A 20,485-nucleotide genomic window follows, 5' to 3' on the forward strand; every position below is an offset into this window, starting at 1 on the left:
ACCCTGAGCTCCTCTGGCCACTGCAGGCCTATCCTTCTCACCCTAAGACCCTCTGGCCACTGCAGGCCTGTCCTTCTCTAGGAGGTTCAATGTGGGGCAGTGTCTCAAGGAAGAGCTTGTGTTCATTGATGTATGACTCCTGCTTTCCAACACCTGGACTTGGGATCCTTGTGAAACTGTCATAGGGTCACTAACACCCATGATTGCCTTCACAATGAAGATCTGCTCAGGTAAGATAAAAAATAACAGAACTGGGAATTCTAATTCAGATAGCACACCAAAGGGTGTTCCCTTACTTGGCTGTCTCCTCTCCCTTTCCTCTCCGTTCATACCGTTTGTGTCCACATTGCTCCTCTGCTCCCTTTTATTCTTCTCTTGTCTCTTTCCCACTCTTACTCTCTCAAAAGTAATTTCTGCAGCTACCAAAGGATTTTCACATATTACCCTTTCTCAATTCTAATCCCCAAATTCCACTGAATGTACATATTTTTACTCTATCAGCAACTTCATTTCTAATATCTTGCTCATCCGACTTTTTCCCCAGCAGTGGCAGAGACACAGAAAATTGGTTTTCTATTGGGGGGGGGGCATTTAATGTGATGATTACGCATATAGATTTTGAATGAATTCTGACTTAATCTGGACAGGTTTATTAGATAAAAATCAGTTTAGTCTTGACTCAGTTTAATAGAATGCAACTGGTTTAGAGGTAGCTAGTGGAGTGGCCGATTCAAGAGTAGGTTTGTGGCTGGCAGCAGAACCGGATTTAACAATGACACATTTAACTTGATACATGAGTAATTCTATAGAAAGGAGGGGTTTGTGGCTTTAACTGGATTTAGCTTCATTGAATGTCAGCTTGCTAATTAATAAAACAAACAAACAAAAAGAGGAACTCAGTGTGGTTTCCTAGAGGCTAAAGTCCTTGCCTTGAATGCACCAAGATCTGTTAAGGATCAGGCTATAATCCAGGTGGCCCTGCTTCCAGTCCAGCTCCGTGCTTCTGGCCTAGGAAAGCAGTGGAGGGTACCCCAAAGCCTTGGGACCCTGCACCTGCATGGGAGACCTGGAAGAAGCTCCTGGCTCCTGGTTTCAGATCTTCTAGCTCTGGTTGTTGTGGCCACTTGGGCAGTGAACCAGTGGACAGAAGATCTTCCTCTCCGTCTCTCCTCCTCCTCTCTGTTTGTCTGACTTTCCAATAAAAATAATGAAGTCTTAAAAAAACAAAAGAAGGATTCCCAATGAAACTTTGAAATATGTTTTGACAATAGGATGCTGGATATTACATCATTGTCTGTATCTTAAATATCAAGATACTTAAATAGCAGAGTGATTGACTTGTGACTATGGTTGTAGGACTCCAGTTTTATAAATAATATAGGGGAAATCAGTAGGAGGGAGGAATTGGGTAGAGGGAGGAGAAATTTCTGAACCTATGGAATGGTTTCATAATAAATAAATGATTTCGTTTTTAAGAAAACAAAGTAAGCAGATAAAGGTTCCATGGATTGAAGTGAGAAAGTTACAGGAATGAGGAGATCTGGGTGGTTTGCTAATACAGATTTGACATTCATATTCTTCACTGCATCTATAGATGAATACACTGAGTGTGAGAAGCCACTGTGCCTGCAAACCATCTGGAGGCCAACTCTGAACCTGAAGTTGGCATTAGTACTGCTTGAGAGCCCTGCATGGCACATTGCCCTTCCAGGGTTTCAGTCACAGTTCTGCCTCTGACTCCAAGTTCATGGCCACACACACTCTGAGTGACAGTAGTGATGATTCTGGCACTCCAATCCCTGCTATATACACGGCCAACCTGAACTGAGTGCAAGAATCCTGGGTGTGACCTGTCTATCCTTGACTGAAGGACATTTGGGTGTGACCCAGAAGATGGGAAATCTATCTCTCTCTCTCTCTCTCTCTCTCTCTCTCTCTCTCTCCCCCCTCTCTGTATTTCAAATGCAAGTCAAATTTACTAAAAATAACATAAAAGAGGAGTGGCATTGTAGCACAGTATGTGAAGCTATCTCATCGGACAATGTTATCAGACATCAGTCTCTGGTTTGTGTCCCAGCTCCCATGCTTCCTTTCAATGTACCTGGAAGGCAGAGGACGATGTCCCATGTGCTTGGGGAGTGGTCTCCCATATAGCAACTAGGAACGAGTTTCTGGCTGGCTCCTGACTTTAGCCTTACCTATCCCTAACTATTGAAGGAATCTGAGAGTAAACAAATGAGTGAAAGATCTGTCACCCCCAATTCCCTCTGTGGCCCTTCATTTCATATATATTGGAACTACTGTCAATATCCAACAGCAACTACAGAACTGTTAGTGATGGAAATTTCTGATGATCCATCCTTCTTACCACCTTCAGAGTGGTATGCCAGCTAGCATGGAGTAGAGTGGCTGGAACCTTCTTAAACCGCAGAATTATGCGCAAAATAAATATTATTGTCATGTTAAGCTGCAATGCTTAACAACAGTTTGTTACACAAGAGCTGATGATGGGTACTGAAGAACTTTCCTTTGAGTACATGAACCTGTCTTATCATTTTCTCTCCTTTTTCCCTCTCCTCCCCTTCTAGTCTCTCCTCTTCCTTTCCCTTCCCTTGCTAATGATCAAGCAAATGAGTTCCTGCCGCTCAGACAGGAGACCCGGCTTGCATTTCTGGCTCTTGGCATTGCCGCAGCCCAATCCCATCCACTTTTAGGATCCAGGGAGTTCATCAGTGAACAGCAGCACTTTCTTTCTCTTCCTTTTTCTTTCTCTTTCTCTTTCTCTCTCTCTTTCCTTACTCTTGCTCTCTCTCTTCCTGTTCCTCTTTCTCTCTTCTCTTTCTCATGCTCTCTCTCTTCTTCTTTCCCTTTCTTTTTCTTCTTCTGCCTCTCCTTTCCCTTTCAAGTAAATAAGCAGAACAAAATTCATATTTGAACTGATTTCTTATTATAACACAGATTTTGAGCCTTCATCGCTGGGATGAGGGCTGTGAGTGAGGACATGCCTTCTTACCGAACACCTGACATTTGCCAGGCATGACACTGGAAGCTAAGACTACATTTTCCTTCAATCCTTCTAGTAACCTTGTTCAGGATCTCCTTGCAAATTTTTTCCAACAATAAAATTACAACTATAGAAATGGACCAGCCCATAGAGGGTCCCATGAGAGTCAGTGACAGAATAAAGTTCTCAATTGCCAAATAAAGTTCTCAATCACCATGTGGCCTAGTCCAAAATCCTTGATCTTCCCAATTCAAATAATGGTGGCATTGTGGGTACAACTATTTGCCTGCAATGTTGGCATTTCATATGAGTTTCACTTTGTATCCCCTCTACAATCTTCAATCTCCCTGGGAAGAAATAGTAGAAAATGGACAAGCCTGGGACGTTATTGAGAGAGACCCACGTGACATTCCTGGTTCCTGGTTTTAGCCTCACCCAGCACTTTCTACTGCAACTACATAAGTAGTGAAACAGTGGATTGAAAAATCTTCTTTCCCCCTTGACTGTACAATGTTTTCAAAATAAATAAATTAGCCTTTAAAAGCTTTGCTTGGGAAATTTAGGATTTTTTTTTTTTTAGAAAAAAGTGCGTGTACAAAGAAAAATGAGATGAAATTAATTTCACAAGATACATACTCTTAAGGAACTTGCATAATCAGAGTGAACATATTCCATCTAATACCAAACCAAGTCCATGGAAAAATATAAGCAGCAGGACTAAAGCTGTGATTCAGTTAGCTAAATTGTCATTTGTGATGTCAGCTTTTGATGTAAAAGCCAGTTCTTACCTGGCTGACCCACTTCTAACCCAGCTTCCAGCTAATGGGACTGGGAAAGCAGTGGCCCAAATTCTAGGGTCCCTGCCAGTAATACAAAAGATCTGAGTGGAGCTCCGGGCTCTTGCCTTTGACCTGGGCTAGCACCAGCTGTGTGGCCATTTGGAAATTAAACCAATGGACTGAAGATCTCTCCATCTCTCTTTCTCCCTAACCCCCATTTTGCCTCTGTAATAATCAGATTTTACAAAAGTAAAACTAGAAGCAACACATAAAAAGTGTGAGGGCAGCTTCTGGAGACAGACACCCCAAGAACAGCACTGTGATTGACACAGTGGGCTGGACTGTCTGGAGAGAGGCAGATATGAGCAAACACAGACATTGGCTAGTACACTGATTTCTGCGAAGCAGGGCACTGAGAACGGCCCTGATCTAATCAGTTTTCAAGTGTGGCTGAATCCAAGGAGGCAATAATAACTGTTTTCCGCAATGATGAGTCTGAGTCATCAAGAAAATGTTGCATTTTGTGTTCAGAGCTTCCTGTTTAAAAAGGCAAGGAAGCATGTAATCCATTTGATAACGACCTTCATTTCAAATAGCTATGAACTCTTTGCAAAGATCTATGGTAGTTAAAGGGATAAACGATGTTTATCAGCAAAAAACTTCAGCTCAGCAAGGCATTCCGACGTACTGAGTCAGTTTTCCCTCACTTCTCTGTTGCTGACACTTCATTTTCCCTCCAGCTTTTCCAAATTCTTGACACGTATGCACTGAGTGCTGTGCTTTCTAAGACTAGAGTTTCTTGGATATGTCAGATCTTGAGGTCCTGTTTTGTTTTTTTTTTCCAACCATGAAATAACTGTTATGATTATGAATGAATGACAAAGTGGGAATAAATTTTGACATTCTCCTTCCTGATCCCTGTTATGATCATTTTGGGTATTGATTAACAACCCTAGAAGTTTTGTTATGTTTTATCTGTTTTCAAGTATGTTCATAATTGAATCAAACATTCACTCAAAAAATGCCATACGAATGAATAAGTTGCGTTACTCTTTTTGTTTCTAACAGCAAACATTATCTGCAATCCTTTAATTTATTGGAATCTATTTGAAAGTCAGAAAAGCAGAGAGGGAGAGAGAAAGATTTTACTTCCACTGGCTCATTCCCCAAATGTCTGTAAAAACCAGGGTTAGTACAGGCCTGCCAGGAGACTGTAACTTTCTTTGGGTCTCCTATGTTAATGGTAGGTACCAAAGAGCTACCTATAATTTCCTTTTTTCTTTTTAAAGATTTATTTATTTTTATTGGAAACTCAGATATACAGAGAGGAGGAGAAACAGAGAGGAAGATCTTCCGTCTGGTGATTCATTCCCCAAGTAATGGCAACGACCGGAGCTGAGCCAATCCAAAGCCAGGAGCCTGGAACTTCTTCTGTGTCTCCCATGTGGTACAGGATCCCAAAGCTTTGGGCCGTCCTCGGCTGGTTTCCCAGGCCACAAGCAGGAAGCTGGATGGGAAGCAGGGATACTGGGACCAGAACCAGCACCCGTATAGGATCTGAGCACATTCAAAGTGAAGACTTTGGCCGTTAGGCCACCGTGCCGGGCCCTACCTGCTATTTCTTAAGATACGTTATTGGGAATCTAAATCAGAAGCAGCACAGTTAGGCCTTGAATGAGCACTCAGATACCTGGTGTGGGCATTGCAAGCAGCATCCTGACCTGGTTTACAGTAGCACCCACCTCTGCTTCGTCCTTCCAAAGAGGTATTTCTTTGAGAACTCCGCACTCCAGGTAACACAAGTACTGTGAAACTTCAAGGTGTCCCCTGCCTGCATGTTACTGCACCTGATGCACACTTTACCCCAGATTGAATTCATCGTTCTTGTGTCAATATATTGAGATACTTGGCTGTTTTCTCATGTTTTCTTATTCCGAGAAAGAGAACCTTCCCAGGACCATACTTCCCCTTTTTCTCTAAATGCACTCTTTAGTAACAGTGCCTTCAAGAAACTACTGGCCATCACACAGGGGCAGCATGGTTACTGTATCTTTCTGTTTTGTGAAGATGAGGGATAAACCTTGAGAGTTTTCAGAAATCACCAGGTTACAAGCTGAGCATCAGAGCAAGCACTGAGCATACCTAGGCTCCCTGGTTCACGTGGTTTCACTGCACAGTGAGCACCCAAAATAATATCTCCTTCCTGTCAAGGACCTGACCTTGTTATTCCATTGTGGGAGGCCACTACAGAACATCAGGGGCGGGTCATGCCTTACCTGCTGTGCTGACCAGGTGAGACCTCCTACGGTGGTAAGCCACCTCTTGTTCGCAGTGCTCTGAGCTGTCAATCAGAGCCTCCAGCTGCTCCATGCTGCCACTGTAGTCCAAGGTTATGGTGTAGGACTTCTCATGGCTGTAGCTCTGTACAGGTGTCAGCTCTGCGTTGTTGTGCTGCACTGTTGTCCAGATCTTGTCCTCTGCACAGGCAACACAAGACAAGTAAGAGAGGTTAGAAGAGAGGTGGGAAGAGGATCACATCAGCAGTGTGCTGGGTCACTCAGCAGACAACTCAAAGTCACCTCCTGAGTGCTCAACTTAGGCAAAGAGGAAGGCCACGGAATTCCGTACCTCCTGGAGCTGGTATGAGAGTTAACAATAGTCTGGAGAATCTTATGCCCTGACTTTATGCTAAACATCCATGTGTGTTATTTCATAAGCCATTACCTCATCACATTCAAAATTAAGTCACTATCTCATCATCTCGTTTGATCTTCCCTAAGAGTATTTCCAGGACCCCTATACTTACCCCAGTCTGGAGAAGTTCACATTTCTAACATGTAAAGATATGGTATTTAAATATAATCTCCATTAATATTTCCTTATACTTGAATTCATTTTTAGATTTTTTATAAGAGTTTATACAATGTAAATGCTAAGGAAACTGTTGTGGTACTGCATTGTTGGGGGTATAACTAAAAATAGTCATATCATGTCTAACACAGCCAGAAATTTGCTATTTTGTTTTTGCTTTTGATTTCATTTTTTCTAAAATATTTTCATTCCCAGGTTGGTTGGTTACTTGGTTGTAGAGGCTTGGGAAGTGAGGGAGTCAATAATGGTACATCTAAAATGAGGGAAATATGTACAAGAGGAAATCAGCTCTTCCAAGTGCAGACAGTGAATGAGTGCCCCAGAAAAGGACTGTGACAAAGGGCAGCCAGTTCCTTCTTGTTACTGGCACATTTATTTATACAAAGACTAATCAACACAGATGATTTTTTTGAAGATTTACTTTGTTTTTATTACAAAGTCAGATACACAGAGAGGAGGAGAGACAGAGAGGAAGATCTTCCGTGCATTGATTCACGCCCCGAGTGGTTGCAAAGGCCAGAGCCAAGCCGATCCAAAACCAGGAGCCAAAAGGAGCCTCTTCTATGTCTCCCATGTGGGTGCAAGGTCCCAAGGCTTTGGGCCATTCTTAAATGTTTTCCCAGGTCATAAGCAGGAAACTAGATGAGAAGTGAGGCCATCAGGATTAGAACCTGTACCTATATGGTGGTATCCTGGTGCGTGCAAGGTGAGGACCATAGTTGCTAGGCTACTGTGCTGGGCCCTTAGATGATTTTTCCGTAAGAAGCACAGGTATTTTGTTTAATATAAAACACATCACTTAGAAAATACCTGCAAAAGGTACATCATTAACAAGATTGCTTCTGTGCAATATGCACTGTATTTGCAATGCACCTAACAGCTGCTGTTAAAATTATTTGTTCTCTAAATGAACTCTTTCTGGCAGGAAAATGAATGTGTCAGGGTTTACAATAAGAGAACCTTGCTAACATGAAGATCTTTACAAGTGGAAGGACACAATTTACTCCTGAAAGGCAAGGAGAGAGGAGAGAAATTTGAATTTCAAGAGTTGAGAGGTCGTTCTTCAAGCCTATTTCAGCCAATAATAAGCTTGGATAATTCTCTTAATTTTTCCAAAGCTTGGTTAAGAATACAATAACCATGACAACAAAAGCAGGCTGGCAGTACTAGCAATACAATGGCAATGCTGTTAATGTGGAATAGCAATCCAGAATATAAAGCTACAAGGTCTTATCTGGGATGTATCAGTCACTCTCTAATAATAACCTGCACTAAAGCATTTACTGCAATTGGATGTGCCATTTCATTCTGAACATCCTCACAATAAAGCGAAACAGGGAATAGGAAGACTGGAACAGCCTTTGTCATCGGAGTATCTAGCCTACATTACACGTCATAAGCTCTGAGTCCTGAGAGGAACCTAACATAGACACCATGTGGTTTCCTCCCTCTACCACACTGTTAGTTGAGGGGAAACAAAGGCCCACAAGGTAGAGGAATGACTCATGGTGAACACACGTCCTGAAGGTAACCATCGTTAATTAGCAACAAGTTACAAGTGCACCATATACTGAGATGAGCATTGCCATGGCTTAGCTGGAAAAGAATAGAAGTGACCACAGAAATATCCTGTAAGTTAATCTGTTTCACTAATGTATGCAACCTGGGAGAAGCCACTTCATCTCCCTACACCCAAGTTTCAACAAATTAGAAGGAAGAGGAAGAGACACAGGTATGATTTTTGATTAGCTCTGAAGGATTTCCCAGCTGTACAGAAGGGAGGTGCAGCGCGCAGTATGCACTTGCCTGGTGCGCAGACATTCTGAGCACACCTGCCCCTGGGTGACGGGAAGGCCCACAGACTTTCTGTCAGTAAGAATTACATTTTTCATAAAGCCTGGTTTAAAGAAAATGTGCATAAGTTTTGTTTTTAATAATGAAAAAATTAGTCATTAGTTCTTAGTTGCAAAGATAATACTATATTAACAATTAACTCAGAACTCCAAAAACATTACCCAACTCCAAAAAATGTTAGACAAAGGCTGATGCAATAATCAAAGTAAAGTGACAGATACATAATGAAAGTGTTAGAGAAATAACAGTAGATAGTGTTAAAATGTCCATAATAATTAATGAGAAAAGAAAAAAATATAAATTCATAACAGCCCATGAAAAACTAGCACTCCATACTAGGATAATTATCATAAATTCTTGCCACATACATCTTGATAAATGATAACGTTGCCAGCCCTAATACAGGTTGATGGATGAGGAAGAAGTGGAATCCTTGAGTTGCTGAGTTTGTTTCCATCTCAAGTCAGCCTTTGTGGCTGATTCAAACAGGGTAATTTTAGCTGGAGAAGGCCAACATGAAGCTCTGTCTGTGATGAGGAGTTTTAAACCAGCAATGTCCATTTTAAATATCCCTGTAGGCGAATGTGGAAGAGATGGTAATGAACTCCCAAGTGGACCAAAGCAGGGATCTAAAAGTGACCAAATGTAGTTGGACCCAGAAAGCTAAATGATCACAATGATCATTTAGTCTACATGAAGTGGAAATTCGTGGACACAGATTCTGTATACAACCAAGAGATCAAGTTTATGTGCTGGCTCAGTACTCCAGGGTTCACCAGCATTGGTCTAATCATTACATTTCTTTTTTTTTTAAAGATTTATTTTTATTACAAAGTCAGATATACAGAGAGGAGGAGAGACAGAGAGGAAGATCTTCCGTCCGACGATTCACTCCCCAAGTGAGCTGCAATGGGCTGGTGCGTGCCGATCCGAAGCTGGGAACCAGGAACCTCTTCCAGGTCTCCCACACGGGTGCAGTGTCCCAATGCATTGGGCCGTCCTCGACTGCTTTCCCAGGCCACAAGCAGGGAGCTGGATGGGAAGTGGAGCTGCCGGGATTAGAACCGGTGCCCATATGGGATCCCGGCGTGTTCAAGATGAGAAATTTAGCCGTTAGGCCACGCTGCCGGGCCCTAATCATTACATTTCTAAGCCGAATGTCATCATTTATAATCTTTGAAAAGCAGCAATGATACTAGCAGCTTTGAAACTGTGGGAATGACAGCCTGGACTTGGGAATAAGCATACTTGGAATCAATGTTTTGCTCCATGTCAGCAGTGAAACTATATGCAAATTATGTTGCATCATTGAGAAGTAGCTATATTAAATTAATAAAAAAAAGTAGTCCTTTTATTCATGATAATATCACTATGATGATGTGTTGTGTTTTGTATGGACACATGGCAAGTTTTCTGATGCTCAAATGAGTTAAAAATACAAGTGTTGTTGGATAGGCTTCATGTTCAATAGGTTAAGCTGTCATTGTATAAGCTCACTTACTGTAACAGTATGTTGGTTCAAGTCCCAGGCACTCTGAGTCTAAACCATCTCCCTTTGTTGCATCCTAAGCAGCAGCAGATCATGACCCAAACACTTGAGTTCCTGCCAACCAAATGGGAGACTTGAATGGAGTCTCTGGTTTCTGGCTTCACTTTGTCTTGGCTCTGGATGCTATAGTCACATAGGGAATATGCAAGTTTACCTTGCGGGTTCCTGGGGAGCAGATGCAACCTGAAGATATGAGGGGACAGTGCAGTCTTTTGCAACTGACAAAGTTTATTTCCAGGGTTTCAGTTTTTATACTTCATGAAACAATGGTTCAGACATAACTGAGAATTAGATCATGTCTAAGAACACAGAGACAACAAAGAAGCTAACAAGGCGACCTAGTCAAAAGATTATAGTAACAGGGAATAGATGATACTGTCTGTACTTGAGTGACTAGACAGAGCACAGATGTCTACCTATCTTCAAAGAGAGCACAAAAGCACATCCAAGGACTCGCTGGGAGCAAGAGCACACTGTGGTGAGAGGCCTTCAGCGTTCTCTTTCCTGGAGCCTCTTCTCAACAGGGTCTCACAGGCTTCTGCTGTCCCAGCTTTCCTACAAGCTGTATTCCAACAGGAATGAGCCAGTAGACAGTTATCTCCAACATTGTCTCTTAAATAAATAAATCAATATTGAAAGCAGAACATATAAGCTAGATCTTCATTATATCATTAGAAAGATGACTTTGTGGGGTTGGTATTGATGCAGTGGGCATCAGTTCTTCAGTGATGGTATTCCCTAGGATTGTTGGTTCAAGGCCTGAATGCTTCACTTCTGATCCAGCTCCATGTAAATGTACATGGAACACACACACACACACATACACACACACACACAGCAGAACATGATCCAAGCACTTGGGTAACTGCTATCCATATTGGAGACCCGAATGAGGTTCCTGGCTTCTGGTGCTGACATTACTAAGTTCAGGAGGAGGTAACCATTTAGAGAATGAATTTGCACATGGAGGGTTTCTTTCTCTCTCTGGCTCTATCTCTCTTTCTCTGAAAATGTACCTTTTAGATTAAAAAAAAAGTCTTGAAAACAAAAGAAATATAATCTTTGGGTAGTTTTGTCTGAAGAAGGAGTTCATTTTTCAGATGACTTTAAAAAATGGTGAACAGGTGCTGTGGTATAGTGAGGAAATCAATGCCTGTGATGCTGGCATCCCATATGATACCATTTGGATGCCTGGATGTTGTGTTTCTGATCCAGCTCCCAGCTAACTTAAAGTATTTAATTTAGGCACCATGGAATTTAGTAGAAGATATAAATCCTCTGGGCCCTAGGCCCATGAGGGGAAACCTGGAGGCAGCTCCTGACTCCCTGCTGTGGACCAGTTAAGCTCTGACTGAAGCAGTCCATTTGGGGTTAACAAGTGGCTACAGGATCTCTTTTCTCTTGCTCACTCTCTGTGGTGTTGTCTCTCAAAGAAATAAATGCATCCTTAAAAACAAAAAAACAAACAAAACAAAAAAAAAATTGGTGAGTGCCCTGTATGATGGCTCAATCATTACATTGAATGCACCAAGAACCCATATGGGGACTGGTTCATGTCCTGGCTACTCCACATTCCAAAAGCTAACTGTTTGTGGCCTGGGAATACAGCAGAGGATGACCCAACACTTCGAACCTCTGTACCAGCATGGGAGACCCAGATGAGTCTCCAGACTGCTGGCTTAAGGTTCGCTCAGTTGGGGAGTGAATCAGTGGATGGCAGGTCTTTCTTTCTCTGACTCTTCCTTCTCTCTGTAAATCCGCCTTTTTAGTAAAAATAAATGAATCTTAAAAGCATGGTGAACAGGGCCTGGCGCGAAAACCTAGGGTCTAAATTCCTCACCTTGAACATGCTGGGATTATGTATGAGCACTGGTTCTAATTCCGGTGGCCCCACTTCCTATTAAGCTTCCTGCTTGTGGCCTGGGAAAGCAGTCAAGGAAAGTCCAAAGCCTTGGAACCCTGCACCTGTGTGGGAGACCTGGAAGAGGCTCTGGGCTCCTAGCTTCAGAGTGACTCAGCTCCAACCATTGCGGCTGCTTGGGGAGTGAATCAATAGATGGAAGACCTTCCTCTCTGTCCCTACTCCTTTCTGTATATCTGACTTTGCAATAAAAATAAAATAAATCTTTTATAAAAAGCATGGTAAATATGGGCCCGGTGGCGTGGCCTAGCAGCTAAAAGTCCTCGTCTTGAACACACCGGGATCCCATATGGGTGCCGGTTCTAATCCCGGCAGCTCCACTTCCCATCCAGCTCCCTGCTTGTGGCCTGGGAAAGCAGTCGAGGACGGCCCAATGCTTTGGGACCTTGCACCCGTGTGGGAGACCTGAAAAAGTTCCTGGTTTCCAGCTTCGGATGGTGCGCACCGGCCCATTGCGGCTCACTTGGGGAGTGAATCGTCGGACGGAAGATCTTCCTCTCTGTCTCTCCTCCTCTCTGTATATCTGACTTTGTAATAAAATAAATAAATCTTAAAAAAAAAGCATGGTAAACAGTAATTTGTACTACTACAGCTGTTTTGGAAGACAGCAAAACATTACCAACATGTTTAATTCTTAATTCCCTTTAGAAGAGCTTCTGTGGAGGCCTGATAGAGGAGAGTGGGGAACTCCTCTTCAGGATGTAGTCCCTGCAGGCAAGGATGAAAACAAAAGCTGGGAGCAACCCAGCTCAGGCCAGATTATATCACCTGCTGGCATAGATGTGAGTCGGGTCAAGGAGCAAGCCAGGCTGGTGCAGTTCGTAGCACCCACTGGCAGATATGAGAATCAGGATAGGGTACATGACAGGTCGGGTTCAGGCCACAACACTGGCCAGTTCACATTAAGGTCAGGACTGGGAGCTGGCTGAGCTTCCCTATGCTGCAGCACCTACAAGCATGAGCAACAACTGGGCACAAACCCAGTCTGATAAGTCTATAAATACCTGCCAACAGATGCCAAGATTAGGCCAGTCATGCCAAACTGGGGTGCACCAGTTCATATGAGACCCAGAAGGAGGGGTATGATCCTAGTAGAGCGACAGCACAGGCTTCCCAGCTGGGTCACTGGCTCCAACCATGAACATGAGAATTGGGATTGGGGGTGAATCAGGCTGAGCAGGGCTATGATGACTGTTGGCCTGCATATAGGATGGGTTGGGAGGAGAGCCAGGCTGAGCTAACCTACTGTATCCAATAGTGCATGTATAAAACAAGATAGGTGGGAATTAATTGAGCTTTGCAGCAGAATTGGCTGGCAATTTCTGGTACTGTGGGTGCATCCTGAAAAGCTAGGCTGCAAAACCATCTGGAAAGTATAAGATCTGGGATTGGGAGTGGATGACAGTTGAGCAAGACCTCATACTGGCAAGCGCACGCAAGTCAAAGCAGGTCACTTCACACAAGGTTTCTTTAGAGAAGCCTCCCAAACAAACTCCTGGACTCCAACCATGGGGATGATTGCAGGATTGGTGGACTGACTGTGGAGTGCATATGTCAGAGTTTGGCCTCCTCCATGGCTAAGAAGGAGCAGTGGCAGCTATGCCCAGGTGCATATGGAAGATATGACCATCCATGAAGGCCTGCAGTGAATATCTAGTACCATAGCAGAAGAAGGAATGAAGAAGAAATTGATCAATTATACCAGCCAAGCTGTGGAAGTAAACATCTGGGTGAATGGAGAGTCTAAGATGTTCCATGTCAGCCAATGGACCTTGGAAGGATTTCCTTAACCTTGGATCAGAGAGATAGACACCATTTCAGAACCATCTAAACCATTTAAACAGAACCCTTGGAGCAGGCTCTACATCAGGCAATCTGGGATGGCATCAGATGGCCGTTCCCATCCCTGGATACTGATGCATTTGGGAAGTTGGGTGTGGCATCACTCCTTATCTCCCCTCTTCCCAAGACACAGTAAAAGAAAATGTGGAAACAATCTTCTCATACACTTTCCCAATCCTCAATCCTTCACACTCTTATCAACTATGTAAACATCATCCTAAATATATATGTAAATCTTAAAATGTATATGTAAGTAAACATCATATATGAGCTTTCATTGTATGTTTGGGGTCCCCAGCAGTTCCTGAATTCTTCAGCAGATTTTAATTTTAATAGTTCTAAACCCTGTAGCTTTGGGAAAGTATCGCCCTCTGACACTGCCTTTCTCTATTCAGAGCATTCTTTTTCATTTCCTTTGCTGCACCCAATTCATTGTTCTCTTGATGAGGAGCAAAACCTCATTTCTCTGACTGCTCTAAGCTATTGAACCACTCATATAAAAATTTTCTACCTACTCGTTGGTAATTTAGTAGGGAAATAGGACCACTTTGCTAAGCCCCCTGGTTTGCTAAGGTTACAGTTAATATATAACTAAAATATTTGCTTCTCAAAAGCCATTTTCAGCACAGTGATTTGTTGTGAGGGTGAATGCTCTCACAACTCAAATCAGCCCAGCTCCAGCCAAGGAGAGAGAGGTGGAGGGCCATCCGAGTACAGGCAGGATAAGGTGCTGAAGTAGCCTTTCACAAACACCCAAATACTGTTACATAAATGAGTACTGTTTTCTCAAGCTGCACTATGATGTTTAGCCTTTCAGCTGGTCTCACTGAAGCTATGAGATCTTCCAGGATATGTGTGCCAAGTTATTCTCTGCACACACCTAGATGTAAAACAGGAATTACAAACAATGACAGAGGAGCGACCTGGAGATCGAATGGGTCATAGACGGCAGCAGTAGCATTTCACTTGAGAGTTGGGGAACTGCTCATACTCACCCTCAGAGCCTAGTCTGGCGCTGAACACTTTGGGTTTCCAGGATGTCTCATGAGGAGACTCAATTAATTCACCCCCATTTGCATTTTTCTAAGTGTCTGAGTTCCAGTATTTCCAAAATGTGTTCTTCGTGAATGCATTATATCATTAGCAAATTTCAGCGAAGGAGTTGCAATTCTTTGGCCCAGCATGATGGCTCCATATCTAAATTCTCAACTTGAAAGTGTCGGGATCCCATGTGGGTGCTGATCCATGTCCTGGCTTCTCCACTTTCCATCCAACTCACTGCTTAGCCTGAGAAAGCAGTAGAGGATGGCCTAAGGACTCTGCATCCATGTGGGAAACTCAGAACACATGACTGGTCCCCCCTTCAAATCAGAAAGGTTCAGCTTTGCCCATTGTAGGCATTTGAGATGTAAACCAATGACTGGAAGACCTTTGTCTCTCCTCTGCATAAATCTGACCTGCCTTTCTAATAAAAATATTTTTTAAAAAGTTACAAATTTTAAGATGAAAGCACATAACAAACAAACAAACAAACAAAAAAGAACAGCAAGAGAATATCAAAGCAGGCTCTACACATAATCAGCAGGCTAGTTGAATCAGCAAATTCTAGAACATTCCATAACTAACTCCACATGTATAACATGTCCCATTTGTCAATCCTGGAAGGCACATACAGCACTCCCAGCCCTCTGTCTCCAAATGGCACACCTGGATCCCCGGATCCTGTTTCTGAGCTGGAATCTGTTTACGTACAGACCCACAACTCTATTTTTTTTCTCTCATTATATTTGATAAATATTGTTATTATGATCATTATTTTATTAATAGTAATTACAGATGTTACACATTCTTCCATTGGTTGCCATGGAGATCACTTCTCAGAAGGAAAAAAAAAAGAAGAGTAGAAAAAGAGACACAATAACTCTCTACTTCATGAGATTTCATGCTGTCCACATAGGTGCGTCTGCACAGTGAAAAAAAGGAGAGAAAGAAAGAGAGAAAGGGAGAAAGAGAAAAAGAGAGAAAGAAAGAAAGAAAGAAAGAAAGAGAGAGAGAGAGAGAGAAAGGAAGGAAGGAAGGAAGGAAGGAAGGAAGGAGGAAAGAAAGAAAGAAAGAAAGAAAGAAAGAAAGAAAGAAAGAAAGAAAGAAAGAAAGAAAGAAAGAAAGAAAGAAAGGAAGGAAAGAAAAGAAGAAAACTGTGACTTTTCTATTACTGTGCTTGGAAGACAGGCCGATCTACAAATTATTAACGCCAAGCCTAAACGCAGAGTGACATCACTACGGGGAGATATTTATACTCATTTGTACAGTGTACCAAGTCACTTACACTCCTGTTCAGGGGTCGCTTTAGGCACAGTTATCCATGTTATCCATGTTGACCAGATGAGTTTTCTACGCCAAGGGTTAAGGCAGCTGAGAGAATCCTCCAAGCACTGCCTCTACCAATCAGGTGCCATCTACTCAAGTGTGATCTGCTTGTGGCTCCTGTCATTTTTGCAATGCCTATTTTGTGTTTCACATGTTGTACCTTGCCTTCCCGCTTAAATCACAGCAATTAGTGCTGAGCAGGGATCACCTTGGAAGGGCGTCCATGGTCCATGGAGGCAGATGTGTGGGAGGGAATCCTGGACGTGGCCACCTTCAGGCTGAGACTGGAGCACTAACTCCACCACCCAGCAGACTCCCAACCATGGGGGAGCCAGTCACCTCTGAAACTTCCATCTCCTTATCACTGCTCTGGAAATAACCCACTGAGCATCTTCTTCTGGACACTAAAGAAGGAAACACAGGAGTAGGGACCAGTCCTGTGGTTCAGTGAGTGAAGCCAGCACTTGTAATTCGGGCATCTCATATCAGATCCACAGTGTGAGTCCCAGTTGCTCCACTTATGATCACTTGGTAATCTACATGGTAATATAGAAGATGAGGGCATGACTGCCTGGACTCCTGTCATCAGTGTGGGAGACCTGGATGAAATCATGGGCTGCTGGCTTCAGTCCATTATGGTTATCTGTGGACTGAACCAGTGACGGAAGATCTTTCTCCCTCTCTTCCTCACTCTCATTCCTCCTTTCCTGCTAACATTGAAATAAACAAGCAAATACAGCATTTTGGGTTGAGTGTTCAGCAGGGAGGTTAAGAAGCCACTTGGGGCATGAGCATCATGTATCACAGTGTCTGGTTTGGGTACTGGCCCCATCTTCCAATTCAGCTTTGTGCTGTTGTCACACAGGGAGGCAGCAGAGGATGGCTCATGTGCTTAGGCTCCTGCCACCCTCAGGAGAGATGCAGATCATGGTCCAGGTGTCTGGGTTGGCCTTGGCTGCTATATGTGTGTGGAGGAATTAACAGGTAGAAACTTCCTCTGTGTCTCTGACTTTCAGCAAAATTGAAATAAAGCAAACATGGGGTTGAAAAGACAGGCAAGGCAACACTTGATCCACACAGTTGCGTGGAGTCTAATTGAATCCACTCAGAGAGAACTTGAAGACACCATTTCATAAACAGAGAAACTTTTGTGAACCTGTGCTGGGGAGAGCTGGCATCCATCCCAATTCTTCCTCCCCACACCTTTAAAAGGAAGAGAGACAACTAGCATAAAGTGACTTCCAACACCCACAAAAAACTCACAATTCCTCTGGGGGCAGTTTCCTGGCCCAGACATTCCTGGCCAGGGGCCTGTGTGAGGCTCTTAGGGAGTGGTCAGCTCGCAGCACTGCTTCCTCACCCTGTTCATGGAGCATCCATCACTGCCCGCAGCCTGCTGACTTCTAGGAAACTCACTCAGCTATGATTTATCATCACCCCTCTCTCCAGCCCTCACTTGTTTATGTGCTGTTTCTGGCTGTTGCTTCTTTTTCTCTTTCTAATTTTTTTGTCTTTTTTTCTTTGCTTCTAAACTCTTGATCAAAGAGACCTGGGGCATGTATTGTAGTAATGGTTTGGGAGGACAGGGCAGTATTACAGACAGGATTCCATGCATTTGGGATCCTTTTCACTAATTGAAGGAGAAAGGAAAGGAGAGGAGAGGAGAGGAGGGGAGGGGAGAGGAGAGGAGAGGAAGGGAGAGGAGGAGAGGAGAGGAAGGGAGAGGAGATGAGAGAAGAGATGAGATTACATTTTCCACCCACTGGTTCTCTGCCCACATGGTTGTAACTGCTGGGTATGGGCCAGTCAGAAGCTAGGATCCTGAAACTCCATCTCGGTCTCCCACATGGGTGACAGGGGCTCAGTGCTAATATGGGACATCTGTGTAATTTCTGAAGACAGCTTAACCTTCCACATCTAAAGGCCCACCCCAGTATTGGTTCATTCTGAAGATAAGACTGGGAATTAACACAGATCCAACCTCAACTGCTGGAAGTGCCTTTTATTGGCTGTGGTGCCAAGCAGGCTACTTCCCAGCCTCTGTGTTCTCCTACTTTAAATGCCTCCTGCTTCATTGTGTAGACTGAAGGAGACACACCGGTGGAATGTATGACCCTGTGCCTGGGATACAGGTGTACTGGTAGCAGTCCCCAGGACATTGTTGGTGGGATTACAGGAACCTTGTAGAATCCAGAGGGCTGTGACCCCCAACTTGTCTCTCTCCCAGAACAGGGATAAAAATTGGCACCACTTGCATCTCCTCTCACCTCTTCCAGCATGACCAGGACTCCCTACATTCTTGTTTGAAGACTAACAAAGAATACCAAAAGGTGAGAAGAATCATTCATCTTCAGTTCAGCTGACCACTCTCCTCTGGAGCTCCTCCCATTATACATGGTATTATCCGAGCACTAGTGTCCTGTCACGGGGAACCCTTCCCTAGCTTCACCAGTGTCCTGCACTTCGCGAACTCAAGGACTCTTCCAGAAACCCATTGCACAGATACCTTCTACACTGCAAGTGCTAACAAGAGGCTGCCTAATACATCCTTTGGATGCTTAACTCCTATCACAGTGGATATCCACTTAGTTACAAGCTAAACAGTCAACAGACAACCAGGACTTGTACTCATTCACAGAGAAAGTTGTCGAAATCCAAGGAAAGTGAGAAATGATAGGAAAGGGTGTTGAAATGTGCCCTTGCAATTCCTGTGAGTTGCCATAGTTATCCATTGCTCATAGCAGAATACTTGAACAAGTATAATTAACTGATATATTGAATATTCTGAAAATTTAAAAAAGATTTTGCAAAGACATTTGGAGTGTCAATATACCAGTCACTTAGATTTCCTTAATTTCCCCATTTGTGTTTGAGAATATACCAAGGTGCTTCAATCCAGACTAAGGCAATGATCTTGGTAACACTAATATCTAAACTTAATACTTTCTCCATGTTTGACAAACCTTTCAACAAATGCCATTTTTATTTTCTGTTCCAGGATCCAACCCTGATATCCCACTGTTATCCTCTTAATCTCTTTAGATTCATAAGCTTCTCAGCTTTCCTTTTAGAACAATTGATGTTTATTTTATTATTTTTTCTCAAGCAATTGGTCTCCCGTGGATTATTGATTAATAGGTTTCATCACAAGATCTTACTAGTAGTGGTACAAAAAACTAGGAAGAACAATAAGATTCACAGGTACAATGTTTAGATTTGACATCATGGTATCTTGTATTAAAAGAAACTATGATATCTGACCTTTAGCGATTGGCTCATTTTCCTTAGTATAATGGCGTCCAGTTGGGCACATTTGGTTGCAAACATATTTCATTTATGTAATAGCTGAGTAATATTCCATAGAGTAGATGGAACCATAGAAGCCTTATCCAACCCTTTGTTAATGGACTTTTTAAAAAAGATTTATTTATTTTATTGGAAAGGCAGATGTACAGAGAGGAGGAGAGACAGAGAGGAAGATCTTCTGTTCAATGATTCACTCCCCAAGTGGCCGCAATGGCCGGTGCTGAGGTGATCCGAAGCCAGGAGCCAGGAACTTCTTTCCGGTTTCCCATGCAGGTGCAGGATCCCAAGGCTTTGGGCCATCCTCAACTGCTTTCCCAGGCCACAAGATGGGAGCTGGATGGGCAGTGGAGCTGCCGGGATTAGAACCAGAGCCCATATGGGATATCGGCATGCTCAAGGTGAGGACCTTAAGCATTATATTATCGTGCAAGGCTCCCAATGGACATATTGGTTGATTCCATATTTTTTAATTATTGATTGCACTGCCATGAACATAGAGGCACATGCTGCTTTCTAATGAAACAGGTCTTTTAGATATTCCTAGAAGTGGTATTGTTGGGTAATATGGTAGGTAGATTTTCAATTGCCTGAGCATTCTCCATACTGATTTCCATAGAGGTTGCATCAGCTTATATTCCGAGCAGCAGTGGAGTAGGATTCCTTTTTCCCTGCATCCTTGCCAGGTAATTTGGTAATTTTCTGTATGTGGGCCATTGATACTGGAGCTAAGTGATATCTCAATGAACTTTTATTTGAATTTCCTTTATTGCCAGGGAGATTGAGCATTTTTTCATATGTCTGTTAGCCATTTGGATTTGTCCCTGTGAAAAATGTCTGTCCATTTCCCTTGCCCATTTCTTAATCGCTTTTGTTGTTGTTGTTGTTATGACTGTTCTGGATTTCTTTGTATATTCTGGAAATCAGCCCTTTGTCTCCTGTATAATGTGTGAAGATTTTCTCCCATTCTAGTGGTTGGTATTTGAAGCTGCTGA

The 20,485-nt window shown here is 43.0% G+C and overlaps 1 protein-coding gene across 1 annotated transcript in view; it reads right to left on the bottom strand.

Annotated features, from left to right (window-relative positions):
- Positions 1-20,485, bottom strand: part of LOC131479845 (contactin-associated protein-like 5) — a 523,312-nt gene that overhangs the window by 146,584 nt on the left and 356,243 nt on the right. Inside the window, exon 13 of the mRNA XM_058661312.1 lies at positions 6,060-6,260. Coding sequence (XP_058517295.1) covers positions 6,060-6,260 — 201 coding nt within the window. The remainder of the gene's footprint in view (positions 1-6,059; positions 6,261-20,485) is intronic.

This window comes from Ochotona princeps, chromosome 3 (genome assembly GCF_030435755.1).
Source record: "Ochotona princeps isolate mOchPri1 chromosome 3, mOchPri1.hap1, whole genome shotgun sequence".
Classification (NCBI taxonomy): domain Eukaryota; kingdom Metazoa; phylum Chordata; class Mammalia; order Lagomorpha; family Ochotonidae; genus Ochotona; species Ochotona princeps.